The sequence below is a fragment of the Helobdella robusta genome (assembly GCF_000326865.2).
Source record: "Helobdella robusta unplaced genomic scaffold HELROscaffold_123, whole genome shotgun sequence".
NCBI classification, from domain to species: Eukaryota; Metazoa; Annelida; class Clitellata; order Rhynchobdellida; family Glossiphoniidae; genus Helobdella; species Helobdella robusta.
This window is the reverse complement of record NW_008703677.1, coordinates 33,678-55,576: the sequence shown is the minus strand read 5'-3', so window position 1 is coordinate 55,576 and position 21,899 is coordinate 33,678. Positions and strand designations below refer to the sequence as shown.

Below are 21,899 nucleotides of genomic sequence, written 5' to 3'. Positions count from 1 at the left end.
TCATCACACTTATACCACTCATATACACATATACTCTCTCACTCTCTCTCTCACACACACACATACTCAGAAAAAAACACTTGGAAAAGAAATTGTAGATGGAATATGCTTATATCTGAACATCACTGAGGCAGATTATTTTGGCTGCTCCTATTATGAAAATGATTATAAAGTAATTCTTCTGCCATAATTTCTACGTTATAATTTCAAAAGACTTTTTTTTGTTACATCATAGGTTTTATTGGAATGTATATTTTTTGTTATATTTGTTTAAAGGAAATATTTATTTTCTATATTTTCATTCATAGTTTTGGCTTATTCCTGATAAACCGGTCTGCAAGCAAATCACTGGTGGGCATCTACTATTCAATTTTTCAAAATAATTTTTCAAAATAATATTTATAATAATATTATTATATGTAATTATTGTTATTTGCTTTAATATTTGCTAAAAGACTTATTTTTGTATAAAAATTTTGAAAGGGGAAAATGTATATTTGGAGTTTGGTGTGAAATATTACGTTGCTGATCCATTGAGCATTGAAGATGACGTTGCAAGGTCGTACCACAACCAAGTCTATGTATCATTTTTATACCTATATAATCATTCAATTTCATCGACTTTTTTTATAAATGCTTCTTATTTTAATCATAATATTATTTTTTTGTTTATTGTTTTCTTCTTTTGAATGATGTTCCAGATCTTTCTTGTTCCTGCAAGTTAGGAAAGATATAAAGAGTGGCAGGTTATAAATTGCTGAGATGATGATTTATTATGATGTTTTTAATGTAGTGCGATTAATGATAACATTTTTAATGTAATATTGCAGTGATAGATGTTGTTTTTAATGTAATATTGTGAATAATGACAATTTTCATAATGTGATTCATCAGACTGCCGTGTTCCTTTGTTACTCTCGCCCTTCTCAACTCTTACTTTGTGCAAGCATACTTTGGAGATTATGATGACAGATACGAGTTTGATGTCGGTTACGTGAGAGAGTATTTGATTGACGATCGACCTACTGATGAAATGATCGTGAAGGTTGTCGAACTCCATAAGACTCACGTGTCGGTTTTGAATTTCCGAATATTTATTGTGCAATTAAAAAATTTCTGTTGATTAGCATTGTATTGCAAATCGTGAATGAAAATTTCAACAGTGGAGTGAGTCGGTTAGAAGCAGAAAAAAAGTTCCTCGACAGTGCAAAGGGCTTGACCATGTATGGCGTGCACATGCATAATGCTTTTGTTAGTCTATGATGTTCTTTGTTATGCTTTTGCTATTGTTATTTATTTTGCCCTTACCTTCCGTGTATTGTTTTGAATTCAATTTAACAAATGAGCATTGGTTAGTTGACGTTTTTGAAAACAAGCAGGACATGAACGTCGGTCGCAATGTGATAATAGGCATCTGCGGCAGGGGCGTCACCATATATGATGAGAAACTGAGAATCAATGATTACCCCTGGCAGAACACGAAATTATTCTGGCACAGTCAAGATCAGTTTGTACTGCAGATCACGAGGCAAATTGTAAGTAAAAATGATTATTGTTCTTCTCTATGTATCACCTAGTAGTAGTAGAAGAAGTAATGCTGTTCTGGAGGTTATCCAAAGAGTATGCTGTCAGGCATGCTAGGACAGCTGATTCGTTGATTGTTTGTTCATCCAACAGCCAATGCCTGCTTTAAATTTGTTCATTGATTGTGCCTCAATAAGTTCATTTAGTAATGAGTTCCTAGTATTTGTGACTTTATTGATGTTTTTTTCCAATATTTAAGAGTGTTATTACATTGGACAGTCATCATTTATTTTTATTTATTCTACAGACAGAAAGCAAAGATAGTAAGGTGGTCTTCAGACTGCCATCCAAGAAACATGCCAAGAAACTCTTCAAACTGACTGTAGATCATCATTATTACTTCAGGTCTGTTTGGCTGGCTGGATATTTGTTTAGCTAATAATTTTTTCTTTTAAAAAGTAAATGCACAAAAACCGAAGAGTAATATAATTTTTCCACCTCAATTACCTTTAAAATGATCGCCCAATCAGACTGCGCCACATGTTGAAACCTGGACCGGCAAAAGCATCACCTCTGAGCATTCCCACGCCTCCACAGCAGGTCGTCAACATTGCAACAACATCAAGTGCAACAAAATCATCAACGTTGACATCGAATTTAACAAAATCATCAACAATGACATCAGCGACAATAGGAACAGGAAGAACAACAATGATCAATTCAGCAGCATCCACGACTAACAACAACTTATTCACTAATTCACTTAACCTGCCCTGCACTGACCATGCTGAAGTTATGATAGTCCCTGACAGCGGTGATGTGACGAACGACTATGTCGAGGAGGAAGAAGGCATTCTTGCCTTTAATAGAGGCAGTATGAAAAGTAGTAGGAGGAATTTTATTGGCTCGTTGAGTCTATCTAAAATTAAAACGAGCAATGTGATTGGTGGCAGTACTTCTGATAACATTTCTATTAATGGAAGGGTAAGAGTGGTGGTTTGATGACGAGAAAGATAAAATTAAAAACGTTGATAAGGAAAACAATTCTGTTATTTATGATTGTAACAATTTTGTTGACAGGCGGCACATGCATCCAGTTCTATGGAACGCTTGAGGAACTTACATTCATCATCATCATTTGATCGAAGTGCCACGCAGAATGTTGTCAACGTTGTTGCTACTGACCCTGATAACGAGGCTGATCTTGATAATGATGACATTCCAGCCGTAGATCCTGGTAGTGATGCAATTGCGGCTGCGAGTGCAGTTGATCAGCAGCAGTACAATTTTCATCATCATCATCAGTATGATAATGTTTACTATAATGAAGATGATGGCCATCCATGTTATCACCAGAGAGATTTTGATGGAGTTGATTTGTACCATTATCATCCGCATCAGCAGGAATATGATGAATTTTATGATGATGACAATGATGTTGGTTACTATGACCGCTACCAGCAACAAGTGCAGTTGCATCCATGGCCTAGAAATGACAATGATGATGGTGATGAGTATGTTGTTGACAAACACTACAAACAACAGCCAAACATAATGGTGGTTGAACATCAGCAACAACAAATATTGCAACAACAAAAAGATTTGATGCAAAAACAGAATGAGATGTTCGATATTGTTCTCAAGCTAAAAGATAATGAAAAACGTAATAATAGTTCCATAGATGAGGTAAACGTTTAATTGTATCTTAGTAACTTAACAGTTGAATGTAATAAAATAAACTAAAAATGTAAATAATTTATCATTCAACAGCATGTGGTGAACCTAGTTATCAGTGATGACATCAATGCGAATGTTGGGTGGCAAGCTAGTAGAATACCAAGCAACAATAAACTGATCACTAATTACTCAGTCACTAATTCATATTCCGGTACTGAGGATAACAGTTACTATGCTGAGGCCGACTTCCGGGGATGTGCTAATTATGAGATGGATAAAAGAGTTGAGTGGAATACAGGGACGGTTGTTGGTGATGATGTTGAGGATGAGATTGTTCATAGGTACATCGCCACTGATGGAACTGAAATTATTGAGGTGCTGCTACATCCGAAAATTTATAATTTTCTAAGTTTTGGTTTATAGTTGTTTTATTAATTATTTTGGGTTTATAAAAGGTTTTTAATATATCGTATGATTTTTAAAACAATGGAGATAAAAAAACTTGAGAAAATTTTTATAATTAGAAAAACTTTTGCATCGCAGCATTTGATAAAGAAAAACGGTTTGGTTGAAAGATTCATTGAGAGAAGAAAGAAGGAAGAAGTGGATTATGATAGAGTTTGTTTGTTTGCTCTCATTTATAAACTCTGTATTCATGATGTTAATATCTCGTTAGGTTATGATGATTTCACAAATTTTGTTTATACTATTTTACTTATCAGATGTTGAGCGAGGCCATTAGTGCAACAACAGGAATGAATCCGGATCTGGCTGTGGAGAAGATTATAATCCAGGCTGATATCAGTGATCAAGTTGAAATTTGATTGATACAGCATGCATACAAATATACATCCCTATGTAGATGCTCACATACATTTACAACTAACGTACTCATACATTAGCGACGAACATACACACATTCATTTACAAAAAACATGCTTACAATTGATTAGTAGTAATCTGATTACAACGATAGCGATGTAATATGCCATACTGTTCTATAACATATATGCACTTGATTGCTGGACATGCGGATGATTAACTGTACCACCTCTCGCCTGTTGATGTTCATTTTTTAATAATTTTCCTGGACGAGCTCATATTTTTGATCGCTAATTTGTGTTTGGTTGTTTGCAAAAGTCCGGTTGACTTTTTCTATGTGCGCGTGCGTGTCGTGTTTGTTCCATTCGCCAGATGGCAGGTTTCAATAAATTGGTGTGCAGCGACATTTTCATTGATGTAAATAAAACACAACTCGTCTTCGTTATCTGGAATTCCCAATGTTTGAAATTTGGGTAATTCCGTGATTTCGTTGTTCTTTTTTAATTTTTGAATGTTTTGATTTTTCATTTTAAAGAGCATTATTTTTGTAATGATATTTTGCTAAAATGCCTTTAAACGGAATTCCGTTCATTATTTCTCCGGATCTCCTACATACTCTATCCAGTGCTGGCCATGGGGACGAGATTGGTGGGTCCATATATATTTTTTGAAGTTATTTATTTTATAATTAGGTATTTTAATTTTATTAATTAAACATTTCATTTTTTTAGTAATAAGAAATAATAACTCATCTATCATATTAACCATTGTAAAAAAGTGCTGTCTTCTTAATAAGATAATCTTTTTATTGTCCATTGTTTATTTTTTTTTTATCATTAACAAAAAGTCTACAATTTATCTTTTTTTCTTATTTAACTTTTCTCATTAATTTTTGTATTAATTTTTGTCATATTTATTAATATCAGTGTTGGCCGATGCCCATTTTCCAACTTCGTCTGTTTGCAGAGGTGGCTGTAAAGAAATCAGAGCAGATGGTTGTTCATTCAGCAGTCAATTTTTTGATTATTCATTATTTACAAAGAATTTTAAATGTTTTTCATACATAAGTTGTGTTTTTTGATGTTATATGCTTCATTCTTATATTCTTTTGTAAATGAAAACATTAAATAAAACTTATTTCTTTTGTTGTTAGGTCATAACATTCCAGATTTACTTGATGCCATTTTGAAGTTGTATCCACTTGATCCATATGTTCCACATCCAGTTGGTTTCATTTTATTATCACTGTCAACTGCCACTACCACTCATCATAAATTTTCATCATCAGTTATTTTACTCTGATGTTTATCATGTAACGTTATGCATGCATTTCTTGAAGCATATTCAAACATAGTAAACTGAGTTATTAATTGTGGGTATTAATTATAGTAAACATTTTTTCAACATTACGCATGAAATGAATGATCATTATAGCAGTTATATTAATTTTTAACTATAATAACAAAGGCAACAGTTATGAGAGTTGTACCTAATGATCCACTGTTAATGTCTGGTCAGGATCCACCAATATGGCAGAGGTACATTGAAATCATCAAGAAGTACTATGCATCTGATGACGTTGGTCGTGTTGGGAGTTGTGCGATGATTTTGTGGTGGATGTGACGGTTATTATTATTATTATTATTATTATTATTATTATTATTATGAAGATTATGATAAAGTCAATTCATGGGAAGTTAGTCAACCAATTAGTTTGTGTAGCGCTATCTCCGCGATGTTCAACAACACTCCTCAGTGAATTTTGCAAATAGATGAAGAAGTTTAGATGGAACAGACCACTTATTTTTAGATGTTGAAGCAGATATTATAGAGTTTCTAAAAAAAGCGGAGTGTTTAGAGAATAGTAAATGTCTATAATTAATTAATTCAGATTCATAAATTGAGTTAAGAGAGCTAGATGGGTTTAACCTATCTATAGGCTTTCTCCAGTCTTCTAACACTTTTTTCAGCAGTGTACAAATCCGACAATACAACAAAATACGATGGTGGCGATTATGAGAATAATAATAATGATGATGATAATAGTTTTGAAATCTATCTAATTCTTGACAGGCCTTAGGTCATTTGGACAGATTTGATTTTTATGACCAGGCTAGAAAGTCTTTTGCTGTCGTAGCAACAGGGTGAATAACGTTTCTAATAAATTATAATAATCAATCAGACGCCAAATAATACAATTATTAATATCTGTGAAACATTTGAAATTTTTTTTGCTGGTAATTTTTAAATTTTGTTCTTTGCAGTGAGGTAGCTCAATATGGAAACATCATAATCAAGAAAGGAATTGTCAAGCTCGAATCATGATTATGCATGTATGCAAGCTTGAATTAGGATTATGTATGTGTTTGTATGTATGTGAATACTGTATGTACGATAGTAATGATATGGGGACGGTTTGAAGTTTATTTTCATAACATAGAATTGATAATAGAAGGAATAAAAGCTTCTTTCTGTTTTGTTTTATCTCACTCATTCATCCATTTTGCCATTAGTTTATCATGCCTAATTAAGAAAAAATAGCATATTTTGTAGCCACGCCTAGTCTTTATTGATTGGATGATCGACTAACCAATAGGAAAGTGTTGCTTCTGTAACAGGTTTCGTGAGAAGCGGTGATAGAGCAGCAAATAGGCGTCCTTATATAAATTTTATCTTTCCATCATCATCTTCATCATCATCGCTATCGTCGTTACTATCATCACAATTATACGCACGTACGTACGTGCGTATATTCAGGTACACGCATGCATATACATTCGTTAAATGCATACGTACGTACGCACGTGAATGCACGTGCTGACAATAGAGACGCACACGTAGACACACAAACACGGAAAGACATACACCTTGCTCCTTGCTGTGTATCAACTGAAAATTGTACTTATTTTTCTTGTGTGTCCATGTGTGTGTGTATTTGTATCAATGTGTGTATGTACATATATGTATGTTTGTGTGTATGTATATAAATATATATATGTATGTTTGTATATATACACTTCAGGAGGAGAGACTTTAATCCACGTAAGTTGTTTGCTATTCAATGTCATTACTGTCCGAATGTGTGTTGTGTACTTGTGTTTGTTTTTGTGTGTGTAATGTGTTCGTGTAAGTGTTTGCTTGAGTGGATGTATTCGTGTATATGTGTTTTCACACATTTTTTTATTCACGTATATGTCTTTTCAAATGTATACACTCACATGTGTGCATATAAGTAGTTTTGAGCGTTCACTATAAACTATGTCTGCCTGTCTGCTTGTTTCTCGTTTGCCTGATTGTTTGTGAACGTTCGTTTACTATTACGGTCTCTTCTTCTTCTCCATCTAATCACCTAATGATTAAGCAAATACAAATTGAGAATCATAGTGAGAATCATAGGCCTTAACAATGCATTTATTCCAGCGAATATACACGCGCGTGAAAACACACACAGAGAGAGAAAGAGAGAGAGAGAGAGAGAAAATGAAAATAAGATTAAGAGTAGATGGATGGATTTTGTAGAGCAGCGCATAACAGACAAACACACGCCGCACTTAAGCGAGCAGGCAGGCAGCACAAAGAATATATAACGAAAGAGGAGACTGGTTTGTGGTTGGCGTAACGAAGAGAGAGATGAACTTCACTTTCTCCGTTGATCTAAAGACGTTGCAAACGATTTTCATAGATCGTTTATAATATCAGGAAGGCAAAAACGAATAATTTATCGAGCATATCAACCCAGCGGTATAAGTTTCAATAAATTCTGGTCTGAAAATCAGTTAACTTTAGAGCTTACAAGTTATAGGAATCATTTTCTTTCAACATGTTTTGGAGCGAATATTTCAATGTTATAAAATGTCACAATATTCACCAACATCATCAGCAGCAGCATCACCAACCCCAACAGAGACCTGCGTCGTCAGCATCAAATGAAAAATCTTCAATTATTTTCCAGCCATGGCTGTCCAACGAAAATCCAAAAAAGTTTAACAGCAGCCATCAGCAACATTCTCATCATCAACAACATCAAAAACAAAGAAACACACACCAGTCTAAAATACAGCAACACCTCCAACAACAACATCTTCATCCACAGCACCAACATTATTATTTGAAATTAACTCAACAACATCAGCAGCAGCAACAACTTTTATTGGCCCAGATACTCTCACAACATTTACATCAATTTCTCAACAAAACCAACAACAAATTTGATGATTTGTCGCAAAAAACTTACACCACCAGCAACAGTAACGAAAACAACAACACGATTACTTATCATACTCATTCGGCAACATACAACAGCAACAGCGGCAACCCCAACAACATCATTAACAGCAACCACAACAACAACAACCCGTCTATACAATACATCTACGCACGCCATCAACAACATCACCAACAAAAACATTACAAACAATTACAACATCAACAACACTCAATCGTTAACGAAAGAAAATTGAAGCATTCTCAAATTGAAACCTGTTCGAAAAATCCCAATCTGAAAACAGCAATTACTAACATTCCGCCGTTTGACGAAACTCTTAGAATTTCTAATCCTCAACATGATTTTCGGCCATTCAGTGAACTTCACCTTGACCTACTTTTGTACGGCCACGTGGCTGTTCCAACTCAAACTGACCCAATTAAAAATGACTCAGATAATAACGCTGACGTAATCGCTTTGTCAGGCCTTCAGTTTCAGGAGGATGATGACGTCGAAGGTGACGATGGGAAGGATGGCTTGGAAGCCCCTAAGGGTAAACCAATAAATAGTTATTTTATTTAGTTAAACTTGATTGAAATATAATATCTATTTAACTATTCATTTGTAATTCGTGCAGATTTCAAATTGTTGAAATGCAAGCGCCATGGGGTGAACCAGCGAACTATCGTCAGCAAGAATCGAAACGTCATACCGGTCGGGACAGTATTCGGTCCCATTCCTATCTTCAACAACAAATTTACTTCCAGCACTACTACTACTACTACTGCTACTAATAATAATATTAACAACATCAGCAGTGTAAATAAAAACAATTCATCTAGATCTATTAGTAAGGAACATGATGATGGTCATTATAATGATGACGACAACTGTGCTGTTAAAAATGACCGTGGTAGTAATGATGATGATGACTATGATGATAATGGTCATGGTGATGATGGTCATGATGATGATGGTGTTGGTTGTGATGATGATAACAACGAGAAAGCTTCGGAGAAATGGTTGTTGTACGTTAATATGGCGAGATGCAAAGATGAGCAAAATATGGAGACGATGGTGAAAGGTGATGGCAAGATGTATTACCGAACAATTAGGGATGTGCGGTTTGGAGATGAACTACTCGTCTGGTACGGCAACCACATCGAATCATATTTCGGGATCCCGATTTTAGTGAAAAGTTTAAACGTTATGGCGACAGATGGTTCTAAGAAAAACGACGCTGATGACGTTACTGCTATGCAAGATGGCGAAGATGTTTCCCTTCTTGAAAAAGCGTTTTTCAACTACGATTTCAACAATGTTAAAATTGAAAGTTGCAATTTAGAAAACGGCAACACGATTTCTGTGACTTCATCATTTTCTTCCTCCTCTTCCTCGTACGATAATTTGCATATAGGTTCTTCTGCCATGTGTAATAATATCAACAACAACAATAAAAATAATAATAAAATGAATAGTACTACTAATAATAATAATAACGCGAAAAACAGCAAAACAACTTCAGATGCTCCGTCGATAACCAGCGAACCAGTGAATTTGAATTGGCTGGAGCAGCAAAAATTTTTTCAAAATAATGGCGAAGAAGAAAGTTATTTGATATTAAATTAATTCTTTTTCATGAAACAATTCGTTCAATCTATCATCCATTCATTCATTCATCCATGCATCCACAAACACATTTCAGATTCAGATGGATATCAGTGCGAATATTGCGGGAAGGTGTTCGCCTACAAGTACTACAGAGACAAGCATCTGAAATACACTCGCTGTGTCGATCGAGGAGATCGCAAGTATCCATGCCAACTATGTTCCAGGTTGTTGTTGTATCATTGTAGTTGTAGTAAGGTGCCTGCTTTCTCTGTTCGTGTCATATGTGTGTGTTTCTGTGTATTTGTGTGTGTGTGTTTGCATTTATTCTTGCTGTATGGTGTGGTGGTACTTTGTGGGAAGCGGTTTCTCTTTGAAAAACTTTTTTTTATTAAATAAATGAATGAATAAACTGATGAGTTAAATGGATGAATAATGCGTAAATATAAATATATATTTATATATATGTATATAAAATGTAATCATTAAGATCATTCGAGAAGAGAGATCGCTTGCGGATACACGTGCTGCACGTCCATGAAAAACATCAGCCTCACAAATGCTCCGTCTGCTCCAAGAGTTTCAGTCAGTCGTCCAGTCTAAATAAACATATGAGGGTTTGTTTGTTTGTTTGTTTGTTTGTTTGTTTGTTTGTTTGTTTGTTTGTTTGTTTGTTTGTTTGTTTGTTTGTGAGGATGATGATGGTGACGATGATGTCGAAAAGCCACAACATGAACGACGGTATCAAAATCAAAAACGATCAAACCAAAGTTATATCACAACAACATGAACGATTAATTAGTGCATAAAAACAAGTTTTATTACATGAACAACACCACGACGAACACCAGGTTCACAGTGGTGAGCGTCCTTACAAGTGCATGTTCTGCAGCAAGGCCTTCACAGCTTCCAGCATTTTGAGGACTCACATCAGACAGCACTCCGGAGAAAAACCGTTCATGGTTGCTTGCTTAAAGATAATTATTTATAATTACGTCATTATTATTATTATTATTATTATTATTTAATATGATGGTAATACAAATGATTATAGATGCTTGAATGTTAATTTTTGTAAACAGTGCAAGCATTGCAGTAAAGCATTCGCATCACACGCCGCACATGACAGTCACGTCAGAAGGACTCACGTCATTACAACCTCCTCCTCCTCCTCCTCCTCATCATCATCACAGACATCATCATCCGCCAGCTTGAAAAATGGCGACCGGAAACAGGTGAACACGTCGACGATTCAGGCTACATCCGGTGGCGAAAAATGCTTGCTGTGTGGTCAGTTGTTCGGCCATCATCATCAGATGAAGTTCCACATGGCCTTTCACCATCACCACCATCATTGATGATGATGGTGATGCTCATGTTGCCACTGATGATGATGATGATGATGATAGTGGTGGTGGTGGTGATGTGATAGAAAAGATAATAATCATACTTCAGTGTGATGACAATTTGATGATGACAACCACCACGTTTCAATTTTGCATTTCCAAAAATATTTGTTCAATAAAATGCTTGCAAGTTTGTTCTTGTTACCGTTCTCTGCATAAAAACATGCAAAGCAAACAGCAAACCACACATGCACATTAAAAGCAAACACGTAGTTTACACACACACGCACACACGCATGCACACACGCACACATGCATGTATGTTAACGTCGTTTTAGCGTGTTTATGCTTTTTTTATGATAGGTCCGTCTGCTCGCATACTTCATACAACTTCACAAATTTGGGCTTACATGTGTGTGTGTTTGTATATATATATATATATATATATGTGTGTGTGTGTGTGTGTGTGTGTTTGTGAGGATTGACGTGCTGAATGACGATAATGAGGACGAGGATGATGTTGTTGTTGTTGATGGCACTTCCTGAGCATTTTGCATTACAATGAAATGATAGTGTGGTACACATTGCATACATACATACATACATCTATTCATACATATACACGCGCACGTAAAATCGAATGCACACACACACACACACACACACACACACACACACACACACGTAAAAAATATAGGCGTGAAAGGTCATTAACTATAGGTGCAAATGATGCCTCGTGTTATGAACATTACGATCTCCCATCATTAAATTAAACATCTTTCCAAATATGACCGCGTGCACTTATGCACGTGTGCGTGTGTTCATGTGTGTGTGTGTGTGTGTGTGTTTTTATGCGTGGGTGGATATATGAAAAAAATATAGCATCTTGATTGTAACATTTCTTTATCTGTTTCAATTTCAACGACGGACATCTTGCTTGCATTTCGTTGTTCAGCAGAGTGAAAAGAAACACGAAACGAGAGAGAAGAAAAAGAAAGAAAGAAAGAGAAAGAAAACATCTTACGAGAGAAAGAGAGAGAGAAGAGTCATCAAAGGTAATGAGAGAGTTCACGGTCAATCGTTTCCTAATAAGCATCTAATTGGGATTGATATCTACTGCCGTTTGAAATCTCTAGTGTGGTCCTCAACAAGTTGTCGTTTTGTTGCTGCTGTTGCTGCTGCTGCTGTCGTTGTCGTGGCTGCAGCTGCGCGATACATTTGTAAAGTGAATATTAACGTTATTCCTATTTTATACAACGTTAGTGGCAATTTTACAAGTGCTTTATCAGTACTTGCAGCAGAAGTACTAAGAGCAAAATTAAAATTCTGAACAACACAATAATTTCTAATTTTTAGCCAAAAATGTTTTGCACGTACAAAATTTAGGAGCACAAACACACATACACACAAACACACACACTATCACAAACACGTGTATAGAGAGACATTAGCTATACAAGAATGAATGGGTTACGTGATGTATGATCATGATCCCACGAGGGCTTAATTCCTAATCGACTGCTAAGCAGAAATCAACACACACTGTTCCTCCCCAAGTAGCACTACTGCGTGCTTTCTATTATGCACTCTTTTATGTACTACTATTAGTTTTTTACTATTTCTCAGTGGCGGCGTGGTCAGGTAGGGTTCGGCAGTCCCCGAGGTCCCTGGACTTGCGTATTGCTACGGTAGAGTATATAAGATCTCACGAGTGGCGATACAAACCACCTACATGTAAAAATACAAACAAACGTCGGCAATCATATGGGGAACATTTTAACGGTTCTGTTACTTAGTAGTTCTCGGAGAATGATCCACGTAACAATAACATTTAGTAAGGACAGTTCACAACATATCATAATGACTAAATCAACATACCAAACAGAAATTATTTATACATGCATATATACAATGTAAATCAAGAAACATTCAAAAATTATATAATCAAATTAAAAAAAACTAGAAACCAGTCAACATTTATTAAATAAATAAATAGACATTATTAAAAAACATTGTTCAAAAAGGTAAAATTTAAGGCGACGACGAGAATAAAATGTAGTTTGTTTTGTTGGTTTGGTGCTGTGAACCGAAAACAAACAAACAAACACGAACTACAAACATATTAACGCCAAATTCAGTAGAATTTATAGAATGTTGTAAATATATATATATATATATATATATATATATATATATATATATATATGTATGTGTGTGTATGTGTGTGTGTGTGTGTGTGTGTGTGTGTGTGTGTGTGTGTGTGTGTACGTATGTATGTATGTATGTTTTAAACTTACGTGTGTATCGGTATAATAATTTAAGACGCAAGTCTTAAGTTCTTCTATAATAGTTTAAAGCGTAAGTCTTAAATAATTATAGAACTAAGTCATGTGCAATTGTTTTATTTATTTATTTCAAAAATTTCCTTCAATTATTTAAACAAAAAAAAGACGAAGAAACAACAAAGAAAACAATTTTTTAGCACTTCTAACAATTTGTTCGCATTATCAGTGATATTTTCAACAGTATATTTATCATTATCATTGAAAATTTTATTTAATTAATGATAAAGAAAACAGAAATTAGATAAAAAAATTTGCTACCTATGAAATTAAATTACTCTCAACCTTAGTAATAATAAATTAAAATGTGTAATGAAAATAAAATTACGCTCAGAAACTAATACATGTGTTTATGTATGTATTTGTGTGTGTGTGTGTGTGTGTGTGTAATACGCTGATGCAAGAAAAAATAGAAGCGATAAACTTACGTCTTAAATTATTATAGAACTTTCTAAACAAAAGAATTTAAAAAAAGTGAACGGCATTTAGTGAGAAGCCCCCTCGCCACGTCAAGGCAGCCGTTCATGAGGGGGTTAATAATAAGTGCACGCGTCTCAAATTAGTTATATAAATAATCCTATCTACCTATTCAGGTGTCTTAGCTAATAACGTCAAAGCTTCAACTTACCTATTCATTATAATTAAGCCCTAGCTTACCTAAAATCATAAAACTCAAGAGCCCAATTCATTCGCTTATCGGCCCCACCCCACCACCTACATAATGCCTTGGGCTCCAACTTAGTAAAAAAAATGTAAAACATAAACCTATTAATGAGTATGTATGTACAACGTAGCCTTAACTTACCTATTCATTACATTACGGCCTTACCTTACCTAAAATTACAAAACTCAAGAGCCCAATTCATTCGCCAATCGGCCCCACCCAGCCACCTACATAATGCCTTGGGCTCCAACCTAATAATAATAATTTAAACTTAATAATTAACCTACCTATCGATACACTTACAACATTTAATTTACATTACAAGATTGTTCCTAGAATTACATTGTGGCTCTTAACTACCTATGAAATTAAATTACTCTCAGCCTTAGTAATAATAAATTAGAATGTGTAATGAAAATAAAATTACGCTCAGAAACTAATATATGTGTTTATGTAGTATTTGTGTGTGTGTAATACGCTGATGCGTGTAATGTGGGTGCAAGAAAAAATAGAAGCGATAAACTTACGCGCCTACCTATTCAACTACATTAGTGTTGGATGCTTCCTATCTATCCTACCTACAATTAAAATTACCCTTATCTAGCTTACCTATATAGTTACCTAATGTAATGTGTGTGTTTGAGTAGGTGTGCTAAATGACGCATCTTAAATAAATAAAAATAAAAATGGTAAAATAGAAAGAAAGACTAAAACGTAGAGAGTAAGACCTGTAGGAAAAAAATATATATTACAATCAATCAATAAAAAATCCCACTAAAACCAGGAACCACCGCGTACCTGCTGAATGTATGGTGTGAAACAAAACAAAATCACAAAACGAAAAACACACCACAAAGTAGAATAAAAGAATAGAAGTCCCTAACCTACCTATGTAATTAAATTACCTTATGCCCTAGCCTACCTATATAATAAATTAATTTTTAATCTCACCTACCTATGTTTTACTAACTTAACTAAAACTCATTAAGAAAGAGAAAAAGGAGTAAAACAAAACATAAAATATTACCACACAAACAAACACGATGTATGTGATGTATGTATGAGCAACCGCTAAAGAACCCACCTAAAATATAAAAAAATACCACATACAAACTCTATATAACTCTATATAGCTGCGCAACACTATATAACTCTATATAGCCGCGCAACTCTATATAACTCTATATAGCCGCGCAACTCTATATAACTCTATATAACTCTATATAGCCGCGCAACTCTATATAACTCTATATAGCCGCGCAACTCTATATAACTCTATATAGCCGCGCAACTCTATATAACTCTATATAGCCGCGCAACTCTATATAACTCTATATAACTCTATATAGCCGCGCAACTCTATATAACTCTATATAACTCTATATAGCCGCGCAACTCTATATAACTCTATATAACTCTATATAGCCGCGCAACTCTATATAACTCTATATAACTCTATATAGCCGCGCAACTCTATATAACTCTATATAACTCTATATAGCCGCGCAACTCTATATAACTCTATATAACTCTATATAGCCGCGCAACTCTATATAACTCTATATAACTCTATATAGCCGCGCAACTCTATATAACTCTATATAACTCTATATAGCCGCGCAACTCTATATAACTCTATATAACTCTATATAGCCGCGCAACTCTATATAACTCTATATAACTCTATATAGCCGCGCAACTCTATATAACTCTATATAACTCTATATATCTCTATATAGCCGCGCAACTCTATATAACTCTATATAACTCTATATATCTCTATATAGCCGCGCAACTCTATATAACTCTATATAACTCTATATATCTCTATATAGCCGCGCAACTCTATATAACTCTATATAACTCTATATATCTCTATATAGCCGCGCAACTCTATATAACTCTATATAACTCTATATATCTCTATATAGCCGCGCAACTCTATATAACTCTATATAACTCTATATATCTCTATATAGCCGCGCAACTCTATATAACTCTATATAACTCTATATATCTCTATATAGCCGCGCAACTCTATATAATTCTATATAACTCTATATATCTCTATATAGCCGCGCAACTCTATATAACTCTATATAACTCTATATATCTCTATATAGCCGCGCAACTCTATATAACTCTATATAACTCTATATAACTCTATATAACTCTATATAACTCTATATAACTCTATATAACTCTATATAACTCTATATAACTCTATATAACTCTATATAACTCTATATAACCATGTATACTACCACACTCAATCAATAAAAATCCCACTAAAACCAGAAACCACCGCGTACCTGCTGAATGTATGATGGGAAACAAAACAAAAAAAAACACAAAACAAAAATCACACCACCAAGTAGAGTAAAAGAATAGGAGTCCCTAACCTACCTATGTAACTAAATTACCTTATGCCCTAGCCTACCTATATAATAAATTAATTTTTACCTCACCTACCTATGCTTCATTAACTTAACTCAAAACTCATGAAGAAAGAGAAAAAGGAGTAAAAAAGAACATAAAATACTACCACACAAACAAACATGATGTATGTATGAATGTATGAGCAACCGCTAAAGAACCCACCTAAAATATAAAAAAATACAACATACAATCACACAAACCACAGGCATGCAACTCTATATAACTCTATATAATAAAATAAATAAAAAATTATAAAAATAAAATAAATGAGATCAGACAGACTGCTTCAAGCGAAGCAGAATGCCTGATCTGATTTTCATGCTGTCTCAGCTCCTATTTATACTCGTTTCAACCATACATTTTTATCATTTCAATCATTCACATCAGTAAAAAACTTATTTAATGTATGTACTACACTATTATACAGTCTTAACCACAATGCTAATCGTACTAAATTGACGTCATCTGACGAACGACTTCGAAGCTTTCTGATTGGCTGGTTGAATCTGCTATATTGCTTTTTTATATAAATATATAATCTTATTAATTATTTGTATACATGGATTCTAGTTACATCGGGGAGAATTCAAAATAGTTTGAGACCACACCTTTGATTAACATCCGATTCCAAGCCAAGCTGAGCCAATATGCGTAGATTTATAAGCGCTTTTATATTAAAATTTTGCTCGCTTTGTATATATATTATTTAAACTCATTGTAAAAACAACTGTAATCAGTGCTACATATGTACGCACGCAGTTCAAATTTTTCGGGGAGAATTCAAAATAGTTTGAGACCGCACCTTGCTTAACATCCGATTCCAAGCCGAGCCAAGCCAAGCTGAGTCAATATGCGTTGATTTATAAGAGCTTTTATATTAAAATTTTGCTTGCTTTATATATATATATATATATATATATATTATATATATATATATATATATATATATCTTTATATATATATATATATTATATAAATTAATTGTAAAAAAAACCACAGTAATCAGTGCTACATATGTACGCACGCAGTTCAAATTTTTCGGGGAGAATTCAAAATAGTTTGAGACCACACCTTGCTTAACATCCAAGCTGAGCTGAGTCAATATGCGTAGATTTATAACCGCTTTTATATTAAAATTTTTCTGAGAGAATTCAAAATAATTTGAGATTACACCATAACACAATTGTACAATTTGAATGTGTAAATAAATTATAAATGTATCATAACTATATATATATATATATCAGTATATCTATTTCTTTATTTAGTTCTGCCTGTTTATGATATTTGGTCAAATTTTATACCGGCTGATTAACCACCATGCAGTAAAATAACTACTGTTAACATGACGTCATTTCCTTCAACGATTTCGCAATGAATTACCCATTCTATTTAATAAATTTTATTTGATATTTTTTAATTAGTCAAGTCACAATCATCATCATTGATATCGCACAGAAATCAAATTGAGAATTTTTTAAATTTTTGAAAAAAGTATCTTTATTCATTTTATGATACTATATTCAAATTATATGCTTCGCTCACTTTCAATTAACGTTTGCGCTAGAAAATACAAAATTGCGCCGGTACGAAAATCTCTAAAAATGAACGGAATTTTTTTATTAATGAACAGTTTTAAAATTCACTATTTTTCAATTTAGAGTTTGTTTTGATATTTTAAAATGATAAAATGCGGTTTGATTGGACTGATTATCAAAGATGTATTTAAAAGTAAAATAAATCTAAAAAATAAGAATTCTGGAATGTTGCTATGGTTTCAGTTAATAACTTCTTCACGTGTCGTTCATTATTTAAATTATAATAAATTTAAAGCCAATAATAATGGCTGCATAACTTCGAAACTTGTTCCCAAGAAGAAGGTTTCTCTGATTGGTTCGGGCAATTGGTGAGTTTATAACTTTATAAGTAAATACTAATGGTAAATAGAAATTGTAATTTAATAGAAAAAGTAACCAAAATTTGGTTTTGAACTCAAGAAATTTGAGATCAACCATTAGAAAAATTAAACAGGAAGCTAACTAACGTAGAACATGCTGTGATTTTCATCAACATATATATAATAAATAAATAAAAATAAATAAATAGTTATATATGTGTGAGTATGTGTGTGTTACATGAATTATTCTATTAACACTATTTAACTGTTTAACATGGTAATTTTATTTTAAAAATTTTTAATTTAGGGGTACAGTGATTTGTAAGATCTTAGGTAACAACATTCTGTGCAATGAGCATTTATATGAAAAAAACTTGCCTATGTTTGTCAAAAAAGAACTTTATAATGGCATCGACTTGTGTGATATCATCAATGAAAAAAAAATGAACAAAAAGTATATGCCCCATTGCTTCATTCCGGATAATGTTGTGGGTACTATTCATTTTTCAAACTTTTTTATTTTATTTTGAATGTATTTTATTTTTGATCAAGTTGAGATTTTTGTAAGTCTTTTATTCTCTCATTAAAAATAAAATGTAAATCTTTCAGATGGCAAGTTCTGATTTGTTGGAAGTTACCGACAGAGCAGACATTTTGGTTTTTGTTTTGCCTCACCAGTACGTTAGAGAAATTTGTGAAACATTGAAGGGGCATGTAAAAAATGATGCCATTGCCATCTCTTTAATAAAAGTTTGTCTTGATGATGATATTGAAACTATATATTTCTGGTTATGTGATATTGATATTTTTAGGGTTTTGACGTTTATGGAAACAAATTAGATTTGATATCAAATGTTATTCGATCACAATTAAACATTCCTTGCTCGGTGCTTATGGGGGCTAATTTGGCATATGAAGTTGCCTTGGAGATGTATTCGGAAGCTACGATTGGTTAGCTGATTGTTTGTTTGTATATGATCACGTGATATCGTCTAAATTTCGAATTTCGTTGAAATTAGGATGCAAAGATGAAGAAGTGGGAATATTAATGAAAAAGTTATTTCAAACTCATTATTTCAGGATAGTCGTGGTTGATGATGAGTTGACGGTTGAGCTTGGAGGGGCTCTCAAAGTAAATACATGAACACATACCCATGCACACATTATTCTGTATTCCAAAATATGGCACACAAAAGATCAACATCCATACATACATATTGTTAAGAATTTAATATGAGTTGTGTTGTTTGTCATTTTGACAAGCGAGTGACAGATGTGGATGGCGTCGAGGGGTATTTCGGTTTCATCATAGGTAGCCAAACGGCAACCCCCGATCTCAGGGAAAATGTCGTCTAAACGTGTGTTGTTGTTGTTTGTCATTTTCAGATGAAACTTAAAATTGATTTATTTAAAAATGTAAAATATGAATGATCATGTAGAACATAGTAGCCATGGGGGCAGGTTTCAGTGATGGTTTGAATGGAGGGCACAACACAAAATCTGCTGTCATCCGCCTCGGCCTCATGGAGATGATGTCCTTCTCTAAAATGTTCTTCAAAGGTTGGTCTCAGTCCCGTGGTAAAGTGATGAACTGATGTTTGATGTTGTATCTGGCACTGACCATTTTAAAGGTTGCTCATGGATGAACAAATTACAACAGATAGCAAGATGAGCACATATTTTGAGAGCAGTGGGTTAGGTGATCTTGTGACAACGTGCTATGCCGGTCGAAATCACAGGGTTGCCAAAGAGTTTGCAAGCAATCCTCAACAAGTTTTATTAATTATTAAACTTCCTCGTTGTAATAGATTTGATTAATTCTCTTAAATTATATTTACTTTGCAAATGCAATTTCACACATTTGATGAACTATAATTTTTTACTTTTTTTGTGTTTGAGAACTATTGAAGTGTTGAACTATTAAGTGTTAGTATTAAAAATAATTATACTATTAACATCAAACAAATAAAATTTATAAGTTGTGTCTTACATGCTTTTGCTTCATCCAATGAATGAACAATTTTTAATTATCATGTACTTAACCATACATTTTTTTAATTTACAAGTTTTAAAGAAGCCTACATTACTTGCTATTGAATTCAATGAATACATAAGTTACAATGACTTTGTCATATAAACAGACATTAGAAAATTTGGAAATGAATTTGTTGAATGGACAAAAATTGCAAGGACCATTGACTGCAGCTGAGGTGGCCTGTGTGCTTAAGCTCCACAATGTTGAAGGACGGTGGGTTGCTTGTTCCTCTTTTAGTAACGCTGTATCTATGTGAGTGTGTGTGTGTGTTTGTATGTGTGTTTCTATATGTATGTATATTGCAAAAATCGTTATATGTATCCTTGTAGACGCAAAAGTCTTTGGTGGACAATGGACATCTTCAAAAGAAATATGACATATATTTTTTATTTGTTATTATGCAGCTCTCACTAGTGAAGAGCTGCCAAAATAATTTTTTTTTGACCGGCTGGTTACAATTAAATTTTCAAGCAAAAAATATTGTACATCCAGACCACACAGAAATTATTGAAACTGTTGGTTGGAATGGTTATAAAAGTAACAGTGAATGTTATAAAAATAATTGAAATAATAATTTCGCAGATTTCCTATGTTCAGTACCATTCATAAAATATGCAGTGGTGAGATGCCAGTTAGTTCATTCATGGACTGCCTTAAAAATCATCCAGAACATTTATGAGCACGCCTGGTGAACTTAAATGGATTAATTAATTAACCTTAAATAAATCAAATAATTAAACTTCCAGATCATACACTTATATTTATGAGACTAATTAAATTTCGTGCCGTTTTTTACTACAATAAATATTTGATGGCCAGTCCAACTAAATGCAAAAACAAGTATTCATTGGGGTTGGAGATAATGATTTGATGGTACAAACGCTTCCAGGTCAACTGGGAAAACATATCGAAAGTTTGTTAGAATAAAACGTCCATTGAAAATTCTTCAGACAAAAATCATATAACATGAATTGTATTGGTTTCCTATATATATATAATTCATATAAATGCGTGTATATGTATATTAAAATGATTTTAAGCCTTGATTTAATTATGTACCTAATAATGTATGTATCTACGTATAAAAAGCCGCAATGCACCACCAAAAAACCACCCCAAAATGAAAATAAGAATTTTCAATAGAATAGAAATTACAATATAATAAAAATAAATACAACCTGATGAAAACAGACGCAAATCTAACTCTTCGGCTAGGAAGGCGTTTGATCTGCATTAAGCATGTCGTCAATCCTTATTCATACTCCATTCGCTTATATATCCTTATAATTTCAATCATTGATATCATTAACAGCGTTTATTTAATGTATGAACAACATGGAT

The 21,899-nt window shown here is 33.5% G+C and overlaps 3 protein-coding genes across 3 annotated transcripts in view; all 3 read left to right on the top strand.

The window, feature by feature from the left end:
* HELRODRAFT_117113 (hypothetical protein) overlaps positions 1–1,963 on the top strand; it is a gene marked incomplete at its 3' end in the record, with an annotated part of 3,052 nt that extends 1,089 nt beyond the window's left edge. Inside the window, exons 2-9 of the mRNA XM_009013899.1 lie at positions 71–172; positions 309–351; positions 484–559; positions 702–746; positions 895–1,071; positions 1,164–1,251; positions 1,380–1,535; positions 1,832–1,963. Coding sequence (XP_009012147.1) covers positions 71–172; positions 309–351; positions 484–559; positions 702–746; positions 895–1,071; positions 1,164–1,251; positions 1,380–1,535; positions 1,832–1,963 — 819 coding nt within the window. The remainder of the gene's footprint in view (positions 1–70; positions 173–308; positions 352–483; positions 560–701; positions 747–894; positions 1,072–1,163; positions 1,252–1,379; positions 1,536–1,831) is intronic.
* Positions 1,964–4,589: 2,626 nt separating this feature from the next.
* On the top strand, positions 4,590–6,348 carry HELRODRAFT_92151 (hypothetical protein; the record flags this gene model as incomplete). The annotated part of the gene is made up of 6 exons (XM_009013898.1): positions 4,590–4,671; positions 4,950–5,021; positions 5,177–5,247; positions 5,491–5,605; positions 6,104–6,167; positions 6,288–6,348. 6 exons carry the CDS (start codon positions 4,590–4,592, stop codon positions 6,346–6,348), a joined length of 465 nt encoding a protein of 154 aa, XP_009012146.1.
* Positions 6,349–9,821: 3,473 nt separating this feature from the next.
* On the top strand, positions 9,822–21,336 carry HELRODRAFT_187732 (hypothetical protein; the record flags this gene model as incomplete). The annotated part of the gene is made up of 10 exons (XM_009013897.1): positions 9,822–9,836; positions 18,504–18,532; positions 18,831–19,011; positions 19,133–19,273; positions 19,336–19,474; positions 19,543–19,655; positions 19,963–20,083; positions 20,184–20,296; positions 20,665–20,771; positions 21,141–21,336. 10 exons carry the CDS (start codon positions 9,822–9,824, stop codon positions 21,235–21,237), a joined length of 1,056 nt encoding a protein of 351 aa, XP_009012145.1. The 3' UTR covers positions 21,238–21,336.
* Positions 21,337–21,899: the final 563 nt, after the last annotated feature.